This window comes from Nestor notabilis, unplaced genomic scaffold (genome assembly GCF_000696875.1).
Source record: "Nestor notabilis isolate BGI_N333 unplaced genomic scaffold, ASM69687v1 scaffold31550, whole genome shotgun sequence".
NCBI classification, from domain to species: domain Eukaryota; kingdom Metazoa; phylum Chordata; class Aves; order Psittaciformes; family Psittacidae; genus Nestor; species Nestor notabilis.
The window spans coordinates 13,884-26,177 of record NW_009910245.1 but is presented as its reverse complement, the minus strand read 5'-3'; the positions used below and the strand labels follow the sequence as shown (position 1 = coordinate 26,177).

The window sequence follows — 12,294 nt, the reverse complement described above, 5'->3', positions numbered from 1 at the left end:
CTAAGATATAGCAAGCCACAGGGATGTTACAGTAGCATGTGCATCTCCAGTAGTTCAAGGCCAATACACAAAAATGTTAATCTGAAGCAAAAGACAAAGCCACTTAACATAGAATAAGTGTTATTTATTGCCAAGAAAGATCAAACCTCTGTGCAGTCCTTAAGCTTTAAATTCTAGATTTTATTGATGGTTTATAGAAGTGAAGAAAATCTTTTTCTTCCTTAGCTCTTCGAAGTCCAGGTTTGGATGTTGCATCTCCACCGAATGTTGGTCTCCGGAGAAGTGGTCAGATCGAAGGGGTCCGGCAAATGCATCACAACGCTCCCCGCAGTCAAATGGCGACAGAGAGAGATCTCATGGCATGGAGCAGGAGAGTCGTGGTGAATGAGCTTCCTCCAGGCATCAGCAAGTAAGATCCTGACTGAGACAGAGAAAAAAGATTAAACTGTGTAATGTTCAGTGTACACCTGTTGTCAGGTTTAAAACGTGAGTTTTTAGAAATGTGTTGGCTTTGGGGGGTAGGTTGGTTGTTTTTTTTGTTTTGAAATCCAGATATTAGGATTAGAGTGATAGCCTCTGCTGGAGAGTTGAGAATAGTAATTACTTCTCTTCACAACTGAATCTTTCTTGAGTAGTTCAAATACCACATTTTTCTGAAGCCTTATTTAAAAAAACCCTAATCTATAAATATTTATAATACATTTCAGTTTACTTAAATAATTATGCATGCTCAACTAACAAGTTTGCTTCTTTACCATGTGATTTGAGGAGTGAAGAATGTGTGGACACTGCTAGCAGGACTTGTGCACAGATTTCTAATAGCAAGGGGACCAGAAGTATTTTAATGTGTATATTAATGAGATTGTCAAGTGATGTGATGATTTATTGAATAAAATGGATGTTTCCTATGTATAATTAGGGTCCAGGAAGAATGTCGAGCTGCCAAAGGTGAAATCGAAATTAGTTTATACACTGTTGAAAAGAAGAGAAAGCCATCCCACACCTTACAACGGGTGAGTTAAATCACTAGAAGAGGAAACCTGGATGTGAAGCGGTTCTGAGCACTGAGCAAAAAAAAAAAAGAGAAACAAAAATTGCCAAAACAATTTTATTAAATTATTTAGAAGATCAATAGTACTAACTGTTTCTCTGGCTCTCTGTCCTCCTTCTGTAACTGTAATTTGTCTGCCTTTATACTCTAATATGCAAATAGCAATGTTAAATCTGCATAACTTCCTTTCTAAGGACTGCTACTTTAAAAAGTACAATTGATATTAACCCAAGAATCCACACCTACATGTCCACTGAAATGAACCACAAGTGCGTAAAACATATCTTTTCAATTTTAGTTCTAGATTTCCTAGTAAATCTTTGTAAATGGGATACAGCATACAGTCACCTTAATGAGACATCTTTCAACTGTGTAAATCACTATTAAATCTCTAATCTTTTTCTTTTGTTCCTTCTGTCCCATGATAAAAGAACGATTACCAACCAGGAAGTGGAAGGTCTTTGAGAAGAAACCAACGCAAGCGCCAGCATGCCTACCAAACACGCTCCACCATAGAACACAGTCAGCAAGGCGCAAGTCAAAATGCCTGTGCACGGGGAGAATCAGACAGCTCCTCAGAGGTCTGACGTGCCACGCAGTTCTTTCAATAGGTTCCCTGTTCACAAATAGCAGGGTTTGACAACAAATGTGCTGAGCCACTAAGGGTCCAGGTTTCTCCAAGTAGGAAGAAACACTCAGGTCATTGAGTCTTTTGGATTTGTGGTGTTACTGTAGTATGTTGATCTTGGAGAGTTAAGGACCATTTACCTAAATGCCAGCACAGTATTCAAAATGAGCTTAAAACAGGTTGGGTAATTTTGGAAACCTGAAACATTTTCAGGTAAATTTAACTGGGTTGTGCTAAACCACTTTCTATTTTGGGATTTCATACAGCGCATATATTCTAGGTCATATTCATCTGCATCTGTAGACTACTGTTGAAAGAGATTGGGTATTGGTATTAATCATTGATATTGGCAAAGGAAGAACCCAAAACATACCAGATTAAATATAATTTGTTTTCATTAAGGAAGCTAGCAAAGAGACTGAACATTGTCACTTTTTAAATGCATTGAATATACGGAATAGCCATAATGTTGGCTTGGCACTAAACATTATTGATCAAACACGTAAGTAAGAAGTAATTTCATGGTTCTAGTACCATTAAAATTTACATCTCTTTCTATAGGAATTATATAAGCATACAGTATAATATTAATTAAGGTACTGAAAGAAATTGTAGACTTACTTAAAGCTAAACCAGTCCTTAATTAGAAAGCTTTCCTCAGATGAGACAACTCGCATAACTTGCTTGCAAACAAAAATGATACATTTTAAACTTGGCCTCAAAGTGAAACCTTTTGTTTTTAATACAGGAAGATGAGACTGTTGGCACAAGTGATGCATCTATGGATGATCCTGTGGCAGCATGGCAAAGTGAAAGCAGTTCCAGGTAGTTTTCCTGATCTCTTAATTGGTAACATCAGTTTATTACATAAATTAAATACATCATTTTTACATAAAGTGGTATTGTGATGCTATAACTACAAATCAGTACAGATTTGTTATACCTTGTAACAGACTGAAGCTAAGTGTTTAGCACGCTTCGGTAGTTTAAAATGGTAACCAACAAAATGTGCGGAGTCTGTGAACAGATAATTTTATCTATTTGAGTGACTAAATAATTGCAAAAGTTTTAATAACAGTATTTAAACAGAAAACCAGTGTGAAAAATTCTTAATTTGAAGACTTGACTTTTTTTCCAATCCTTTATGAAGTGTTTTATGATGTGGGGTTTTTTTGTGGGTTTTTTTCCAAGTCAAGAACAGTTTTGAAAGACCATTTGTAAGAAAATGTTGCCTTTAATTAAGAACTACTTGAAAAAAACAATGCTAGCTTGACAATAGAAATATTGATGGAAGTGCATACATATCTTCTATTCATATGTCAGTATTTCCTCATTTTTCTGTTGTCAGTATGTATTTGTGTACAATTTCTACAGTGTCTTTGTTTTCTTAATGCTATGCTTTATGGCTAAAATTGCCATGAGCTAATATAAACACTACACATGTGTTATTTGGATATTAAAGAAGTCAGAACTGTATTTTTAGAAGAGTGCTCTAGTTTTCTAATTTTTTCATGCATTTTGTGCAGTCTGTTCTCATGAAGTCAGTCTATGAAGCAGTGACATAATTAGTATGAAAATAGGTATCAGCCGTAACTGTAGTTTTACCATGAGTTTGCAATAGGTAAAATAATTTGATCGAATACACAAATTAGAGGGCATGTTGGTTTCCTTTAAATTCACCTGAGAATGAAATTTTGTGCCAATCCTGACATCTGTTCCACATAACCAGAAGAGCAGGTTAAATGTTTGGACCTTTCACTCCAACGCATGAAAACCGAAGTGCTGTTTTCTTTCTTACAACTTTTTATTATCTACAGTGATTCATCAAGTGAATATTCTGACTGGACAGCAGATGCTGGAATTAATCTCCAGCCTCCAAAGAGACAAACCAGGCAGGCAGCTCGGAAAATCTGTAGCAGTTCTGAAGATGAAAATATGAAGGGAACAAAAGGACTGGAGCCAAAACGAAGGAAACTTAAACAGCCTAGAAAAAAGGTCAGCATTTTTTAATGTTTTAGTGTCTTTTTTTTCACTTTCTGAATTTATGCTTCTCACTACAGTTAGATTTACTCCAAGGTGGTTTTGTAGTAAAATTATAATGCATTTGTATTGCATCTACATTGTCAGATTTCTTTTTCGTTGTTCTTTTAAAGAAGATGTTTAGAATATTTCTAAAGAACTATAATCTCTTTATGAGTGTTTTAACCTTCTATTATGTTTATAATGAACATGACTTATTCCCTACTATTTAGTTGAGGTTTTTGGAAGGTTGAAATTCCAGCACTTGCTTTACCTTGTATCTAGTTCTCTTTGGTAGCTACTGTATGATCAGTTTTCGTATGTTCTGCCATAGTAAATAAAACTTGTATTCAAATTTTAATGTAATATATTTAAGAAACCAAGTGGACTGCTTTCGATGGAAGGTGAACCCAGTGAAGAATGGCTTGCCCCACAGTGGATCCTGGATACTATACCCCGCCGCTCACCTTTTGTCCCACAAATGGGAGATGAGGTACTGAGTGTAGCAATTATAAATTCCCCACCTAGGCTGATGAACTCTTTTTGGTCAGGACTATTATACCTAGCAATATTTTCAGTGAGTCATGCTCAAGATAGGCTGAAATATGATAACTTCTTTTTTTATTCTCAAACTATCAGGTGTTTACAGATAGCTGCCCTGTTCTCTTTTCGTGCACATGTAACTTGTGAGTAACAGGAAGAGTTGATTGTGCATCTTCAGACAAACCTGCACACTTCTTAGTGATCCCAAGTTTGAAAACACAAAGCACGTGCCACTGTGGGGGCTGATATTAATATTTTTAAGGAGAAGCCTTTAGAATGAGATAAAGTGTACAATATTTTTGGAAAGGGATAATGCTTGATGTGTTCATAGAAATTTTAGAATAAACAGGAAGAGAACTATCAGTAAACTAATTTTAAGGTTTTTTTCTTAATTTAATTTTAAGATCATATACTTCAGGCAAGGCCATGAAGCTTATGTCCGGGCAGTAAGGAAAGCAAAAATATACAGTATTAACATGCAAAAGCAACCATGGAACAAAATGGAACTCAGGGTAAGTTAAACAAATACTTCAAAGAGCTGAATGCGTCTGTAATGTTAAATTGACACTAAAAAACAGTATGAAAACTATGAAGAAAGCATTAATTTAAATTGTTAACATCAAAATTAAAATTGTAAATCTTAAAATGACTGTTTTCATTAGACAAAGCCTTTACATCTGTTCAATTCCTGATAATAGGAAGCCAGAAGGATATTAAAGAATGTGAAAGTTTATCTAGGGCGGCATTCTTGCCTGATAGATTAAAAACATGTAGAATATTAAGTAAAAATAAAAAGTCAGAGTGAGAGTAGTTAAACACTGAACAGGATGCCCAGAGACAGCATGGAATCTCCATCCTTGAGGACTTTTCAAAGCTTGGCAGGGCAAGCTCTGACGGGCTTGATCTAACCTAGCTGTTAGGTCTGCCATATGCAGGATTTTGGACTTGATGACTCTTAGGGATCACTTGCAACCAAATTATTTTATGACTCTATGTTGGTTTTTTTTTCTTAACACCAATTCATTTAGAACCCACCACTCAAAAGCTGTTTATAGCTTTATCAAGACTCCACAATGACCTGAACATCTCGGTTCTGTTTAGTATTTTTAATGCTGTGTTAAGAAGACATCATGGTGTAAAGATCTAAATGTATGCACAATCTCTGCTGAACAGTAGATCTAGCTAAACATGTAATTGTGTATCTTCTTAAATTCTTGGAAGACAATATCTTAGAACATATTTTTACAAAATGGAAGTATTGTGGATTGCTTGGGTAAATACTAAGTTTACATAGTTACGTTGATTTTTCTTATTGTTTTGCTTTGAACCACTGAGTCCCTTAATACTTAATCTACAGTGTTGACATTTTTTTTCTGCTTTACTCAGATTTCATATCAAGAGAAGAGCACATATATGTGCTAATATTCATATATGTTTATGGCAGTGGTTCTATTAATGAAAATAATTGCTTTACTGAAAAAATACGCAGTTACTAGTCCTAGGTATTCAGTGATTCCAGCTGTAATCTTCAAAAGCATCATCAGGGAAAGGAAACAGCATTTTACTCTAGGGTAGAGATCTTGCCACCAGCTGATGTTTGACAGGATGTGAACGTAAAGGCTATTGTTAAATTTCCGCTTTAAGAGGAAGCATTTCCTTCTACTTCCCCTGTAAGTTGCTATATGAGGGTGAGAGGCCCTGGGCTGGTCAGGTATGACCAGAATGGGTGTGTTGCTTGGCACTTTATTGCCAAAGTTACATGATTTGTGGGTATCCTGTTCACAAATTAACAAAGGAAATGAGCATTGTATATATTTTTAATTTTTCTTTTTAAGATGGCTGTCATTGATTTTTCCTATTTGGAAAACCTTTGTGGGTGAAATTACCTGGGCTGTCAAGTGGAAACATATTCGTTTTTTATTATTATGTTTGGTACTTTAACATGCATGGTTTTGTTTTTGGCAAATAAAAATAATACTGTTCCATGCTTATTGATAAATAGGAACAAGAATTTGTGAAGACTGTAGGAATTAAATATGAAGTTGGGCCTCCTACACTCTGCTGCTTGAAGCTTGCATTCCTAGATCCAATCACAGGCAAGATGACAGGAGAATCATTTTCCATAAAGTAAGGAACTAAAATGCTGGTGACGTTCTTCAAGAGATTTTCTTGCAGTTTAGAAGCTTCCCCTTACCCTCCTTTCTTTTTACTCTTGCAAAGCATGATGATGGTTTAATTAGTTATTATGCCAAACCTGAAAACAGAATGCATGAAATTTTGTGTTGGAGACTGTATTGTACATGTGGAACTGTGTTTATGGGTAGTAGAAGCAATTGTTTTTGTCTATTTCATGAAGGTACCATGATATGCCAGATGTTATTGACTTCCTTGTGCTGCATCAGTTTTATAATGAAGCCAAAGAAAGGAACTGGCAAATAGGTGACTATTTTTTAACACTTCATATGTTTTGCAACATTTCTGTAGCTGTTTGGTAGGAAACAGCATCTCTATTATATGGTGTAAAGGGCTATACTGCACATGCTATTATAGCAGTCATTGGAAACTTTATTTGATGTTTGCTGCAGTTCCTGTAGCAGGAAAAAAAAAAGAAGACAAATGAGGGAAACTGTTGCAAGCAGAACAATCTGCTGTTATATTGTGATTTGAGGCATGGGGGCAGCTGTGACTAATTACTGGAGATGTTAAAGTCCTCTTTTTTGGGGAAGGGCTTCATTTCTCTAGTGTAAAACGTAAGAACTGTGAAGGCATTTATAAAAGACGAAGTTGATTCTCTAAAAAGAAGTATTTAACAGTTATTTATGTTGTTCTTTTGCTGCATGCAATCTTTTTCCTCATAGGAGATAGATTTCGCAGTATAATAGATGATGCTTGGTGGTTTGGAACTGTGGAGAGTCAGCAGCCTTTCCAGGCAGAATATCCAGATAGTTCCTTCCAGTGCTACTGCGTTCAGTAAGTACTTGCAGAGCTGTAACATATCACACATGTTTACATGCTCTGGGCCTCCTAGGCATTTGCATGCAACTTTAATGTGTACCTCTAGAACTGGGATCTTTTTTTTTCCATTTAAATACATGATCAGCCACTTTATTTGTATTTATAGAATATGAACTTGTTCATAAAACAAAGCTTTTCATGTGAGCAGCTGTGCAGTGAATATATAGGAGATACAAGAGAAAAGTAAGGAGTTGGAACGTAGCTAGTGACATGTCTCATTTCTAATAGGCATGACCTTTTTGTTTTAAGTCTGGTGGAGACAAGGTGTATCGTTATATTCAGCTCTAATTTAGGCATTTCAAATGTATTTTTTTTTAATAGCTGGGACAATAATGAAAGAGAGAGGATGAGTCCATGGGACATGGAACCAATTCCAGAAGGAAGTAAGTGTGTTTTGAATTCATGTCCTTATGCAAAGTAAATAATTTTTGCCACTGCTAGTACTTACTGTTGTTGAATTCCTATTTAGCTGCGTATCCAGAGGAGGTCGGTGCTGGAGTTCCTGTGACTCCAGATGAGCTGACAGCTCTTCTCTACAAACCCCAGGAAGGAGAATGGGGGGCCCATTCCAGAGATGAAGAATGTGAACGAGTAATCCAGGGGATTGAGCAACTTCTTTCCCTTGGTATGTTTGGAGAGAAAAAGGGGAAGGATTAAGAATATCATTGCAGTGGCACATGACTGAGGAGTAGATAGGATGGAGTGTTGGGAGTTGGTATGGAATATTTGAAATGTGTTCAACTAAATCATTTGAAAAAATTTCCTATGGTGTCTTTTTCAGTTATACTCCCTTTTTTCTGGGGGTTGACCTGCTTCCTTTCAGGTTCATGGGGGTTCTTAGTGGATCCTATCTAAATATAAAGGAGCAAAACATTGAATTAAACCCCTCGAAAAACAACCAACAAACCCTCACCAAACATCCTCACAAATACCTTGTAACTAGTTTGTAGCTGTTTAATAGCACACTATGATTTAAATTCTATCTTATATTTGTACACGTCTGTATTCTTAGTTTATGATGCTTGTAATATTCCTATAGCAAAAGCATATGCCAGGTTGCTTTTTAGCAATACGGATACAAATCTCAGATGTGATACTTAAACAAAAAATGCTTTTTCAAGAGTAGTTAACAGATGGTACAAGAGGAAGAATCCTACCCTTTGTGTAATGACGTAGCCTGCTGTAGATCTGTATTGCTTTTGCTGAAAGAAAACCCAGAAACCATTATAAGGAATCTAATTATCTTAAAACTTCCCTTCTGGTTTCTTCTGAGGCATCTCAATTATTTTGATCTTTTGTCTTTCAGACATTTCTAATCCCTTTGCTGTTCCAGTGGACCTTAGTGCCTATCCCATGTATTGCACTGTTGTTGCTTATCCAACTGACCTCACCACGATCAGGAGGAGACTTGAAAACAGGTTTTATAGGTCAGCTGGATTTTTATTTGTTTGTAATCTACATTTACTACAGCCCCATTGAGGACACTATGTTTAGCTGAATACCATGTAATGCCATTTCTGCAATATATTTCTTAGATAAGCCAACAGCATCAGATTCTATTTGGCCTTGGGCACATAGAATCTTCCTTAATAATAGTTTCTTTTGGCCACATTGCTAAGGCAAAAGCTGGTTTATCTGACTCTGGAGTGTCTTTTTTGTGTAACACACTAAGCCTTACTCCCTGGATGCCTTGCAGGCAGAGTGTATTTACTACATCTGTATCTCTACTGCCTTTGAACCAGATGCTTTGCCTTGTATTTCACTTGCCAGAAGTGGGCTAAATAATGCTGTAAACTGGAAATCGCAGTTTTTCCAGTAAAGTTGGAGATAAATAATGTCCTGCTCTTTTTTTCCCCCCTCTGAGGACCACTTTACCTCTAAGGCTTCCTCGAAGTGGGAGCAGTCAGCAGTGTTCAGAAGGTTTGTTTCCTCTTCTCATTTCATTCATTGCTGATTTGAAGAGGGACATTTTTTCCCACAAAGCTGTTGCAGCCTGGCACATTGAGACAGCCAGCAGTATGTGAACAAAAACCACTTACCTTGGTGTCTAGCAACCTGTTTCTCCTGAACCTTAATTACCTGATTCCTTTTTTTAATGAGGAATCCTACTGAATTCAGAATGAAAACATTGCACACCTTTCCATCCCTTTTGTTTTTTCTTTAAGGAGAATCTCTGCCCTAATGTGGGAGGTACGATACATTGAACATAATGCTAGGACCTTCAATGAGCCAGACAGTCCTATAGTCAAAGCAGCCAAAATTGTAACAGATGTCTTACTTCGCTTCATCGGGTAGGTCTGGTTTTTGCTTTATAGACCTGATGTCTTGAGTTTCCGAGATATTTGATTATGCATTTTGGCTTTTGTTATTGTCCTGCAGGGATCAGAGTTGTACTGATATATTAGAAATATATAACAAGGTGAAAGCAGAAGATCTAAGCAGTACTGATGAAGAAGAAGAGGTAAGACCATTAAGTCTGATCATCAGAACTTCTTGCCTTTTTAAATTCAGCACTTGCAAGAAAGTTGAGCAAAGATTGTTGTTGAGAGTTTACTTTATGGGTAGTTGCGCTGAATTTTTGAGATGAGTCTATTTAAGCCGTTCGTGTTGCTCACCTGGGGCAATAGGCTCCTTATGTAAGTAAAACTGATTCCTGGAACTGCCTATCTTTAATCTTCTCTCACCACATGATGTTTTGGTTTGTGAGGAAGTTTTAGTAAGTAGGGGAAATATAACCTGGAGGTGTTACTCAGTCTACCAAACCAGAAGAACAACAGCTCTCCTAATGTCAGCGAGGCAGCGTAGCTGGTTTTCTTACGTAATTCTCTGCCATTTCCCATCAGTTGTGCCATGGAGTGAAATAACAGGTTGAAACTGGCTTAGATACCACTCCCTTTAACTTTTTCTCTCTCCTTACACCTTCTCTCCTTAAATGCAGTTTGTAAACAGTATGAAATGTGCTGTAGTTCCTGTTGCAAAGAAGTGACCTGTTATAACCTCAGTCACTTGGGTTTGTTTTACTTTTTCAGTGTTGCTTTCTAATATATGAGCCAGCATAAGATTTAGTTAGGGGGTTTCTTGTCTCCTCCCTTCCCCAAGACATACTTCATTGTTGCAGTTTTGAAATACTTCAGTTAAACCTGATGCTGCTTGAAGACCAATATGCTTATGGCTGATGCTATTGTCTTGGATTTATATTATAGAATCGTAGAATGGTTTGGGTTGGAAAAGACCTTAAGATCATCTAGCTCCAAGCCCCCTGCCATGGACAGGGACACCTCCCACTAGACCAGGTGGCGCAATTTATACTACAGTGTAATAATTTAATTACTTTATAAAACTGAAGATATATAACGGCATCTATTTTCACAGATTACTGAAAGAGTATTTTGAAGAAAATGAGGGATTTCCGTGACTTAAATAGCAGACCCTCCTTTCCCAGCTTAACCTTCTTGTGCCAGTTGTGAATCTCATCTGTTCCTTGTCAAGAAGTGATCAGAAGTGTCCAAAATTGCTGATATATACCATTCCTTTATCTCCAGCCTTTCGAAGAGCTGGTTTATAATATGCTTGGGTTTATGAAGTGTTTTAAAATAAAAAACAAACTGCTTTTAGATTTTTTTTGTAGAAACTTTCCTGTCCACTCAAAATTACTTATTTTTGATTACTGGTAGAAATCTGTGTACAAAGGAGTTTTTATTGTAATTTCTAAATCCAGATTCTGAAACGAGTGTTACTTGCATTTGATGTAAGTAAGGCACTACATGAAACCTGAATAAACTCAGTAAAGCTGCTCAGAGCAGGGACATTTAGACAGGCAAATACAGCTCTGCAAGACTGGGACTTTAATGAATCTAAAGGACAAGCCATTTGTATTTCTCACATGGTTGATATATAATTTTTATGGAAGGAAACTTGGAAAAGAGATGAAACAGCTTATCCAGCCAATTTTTTATAGTTTTTAAGTTATGTAAGTTCTAGTTTGAAATTAGTTTCTGGTTTTCTTGAATCATTTGTTGCATTTGACTTCTTTAAAATTGTGTTTGTTGTTGGTTATCTGGTTTTTAACCTTTTAGTCCATGGCTGGGTGTGTGTACAAGATGCGTGTGTGTAATCATTACCTTTGCCTTTAGGTGGCAGAAGTAGATGTAGATTCAGATGCTCCAGGAACTTCCTCTGGAAAAAGACGAGTGAGTAAACGTTTCTGCTTGGTCTAGCTTGTGAAGGGAGATAGACCAGGTACTGAAACACTCATTTAGGTCTGGAATGGTCTAAATTTGGCATAGCTGACAGTCTGTAGGCCTGTGTGAATTCAGTCGCATGTGTATGTAAGTGTTGGTAGACTGAGGAAGTTATTGTGCAGGAAAATTTACTTCACTGCTGAAGAATCTTTTCTTAATTTGATTTGAAAGACACTAGAACAGATTCAATTTTCAGTCAAATTTGAATGAAATCTGATAAAAATAGCAAGCCTGGATCTGAAGTACTGCGTACCTCTCATGGGTTTGAGTGTTTCTGTGTTACCAGAAAAGGCATATTTCTGCAGTTTGCATACTGCATATTGTTGTGCCATCAGCTATGCTTTCATCTTACTGCAGTTCTGGTTTTAATTATGGAAATATGCTTTGAGTCAGAAAGCTGGTAAATTAATGGAAACTGAAAGTGAAAAATATTCTGAAAAATTATGAAATACCTCTGGTTCCCTGCAGGTAAGACGACGAGTAAAAAGACAGCCCATGAAAGCAAGTCCCAATGCTTGGAAGGAACAATGCAAGCAGTTGTTAAACCTGATTTATGAAAGAGAGGACTCTGAGCCTTTTAGACAGCCAGTTGATCTCTTCTCCTATCCTGTAAGTACAGCTTCCATATGCAAAATTAAAAAAGCCTATTGCTCATCCTTTGGCAGAGCATCCATGTTGGGCATGTTTCTAATATCACTCTTTATGATCTAGAATGCACCATGTTTTGATTATTGATGTTTTCAGAGAATTATCTGCAGTAACTCTCAAGTAGAAATAATTACTTGAGAGCCACTGTT

General features: G+C 36.7%; 1 protein-coding gene across 1 annotated transcript in view; it reads left to right on the top strand.

Moving 5' to 3' along the window:
* BRWD3 (bromodomain and WD repeat domain containing 3) overlaps positions 1–12,294 on the top strand; it is a 43,932-nt gene that overhangs the window by 24,942 nt on the left and 6,696 nt on the right. Inside the window, exons 15-31 of the mRNA XM_010009135.1 lie at positions 226–409; positions 920–1,013; positions 1,483–1,632; positions 2,428–2,504; positions 3,497–3,674; positions 4,075–4,191; positions 4,646–4,753; positions 6,244–6,368; positions 6,598–6,680; positions 7,100–7,211; positions 7,578–7,639; positions 7,726–7,881; positions 8,563–8,683; positions 9,422–9,547; positions 9,636–9,717; positions 11,390–11,446; positions 11,966–12,163. Of these exons, the coding sequence (XP_010007437.1) occupies positions 226–409; positions 920–1,013; positions 1,483–1,632; positions 2,428–2,504; positions 3,497–3,674; positions 4,075–4,191; positions 4,646–4,753; positions 6,244–6,368; positions 6,598–6,680; positions 7,100–7,211; positions 7,578–7,639; positions 7,726–7,881; positions 8,563–8,683; positions 9,422–9,547; positions 9,636–9,717; positions 11,390–11,446; positions 11,966–12,163 (2,030 nt within the window). The remainder of the gene's footprint in view (positions 1–225; positions 410–919; positions 1,014–1,482; positions 1,633–2,427; positions 2,505–3,496; positions 3,675–4,074; positions 4,192–4,645; positions 4,754–6,243; positions 6,369–6,597; positions 6,681–7,099; positions 7,212–7,577; positions 7,640–7,725; positions 7,882–8,562; positions 8,684–9,421; positions 9,548–9,635; positions 9,718–11,389; positions 11,447–11,965; positions 12,164–12,294) is intronic.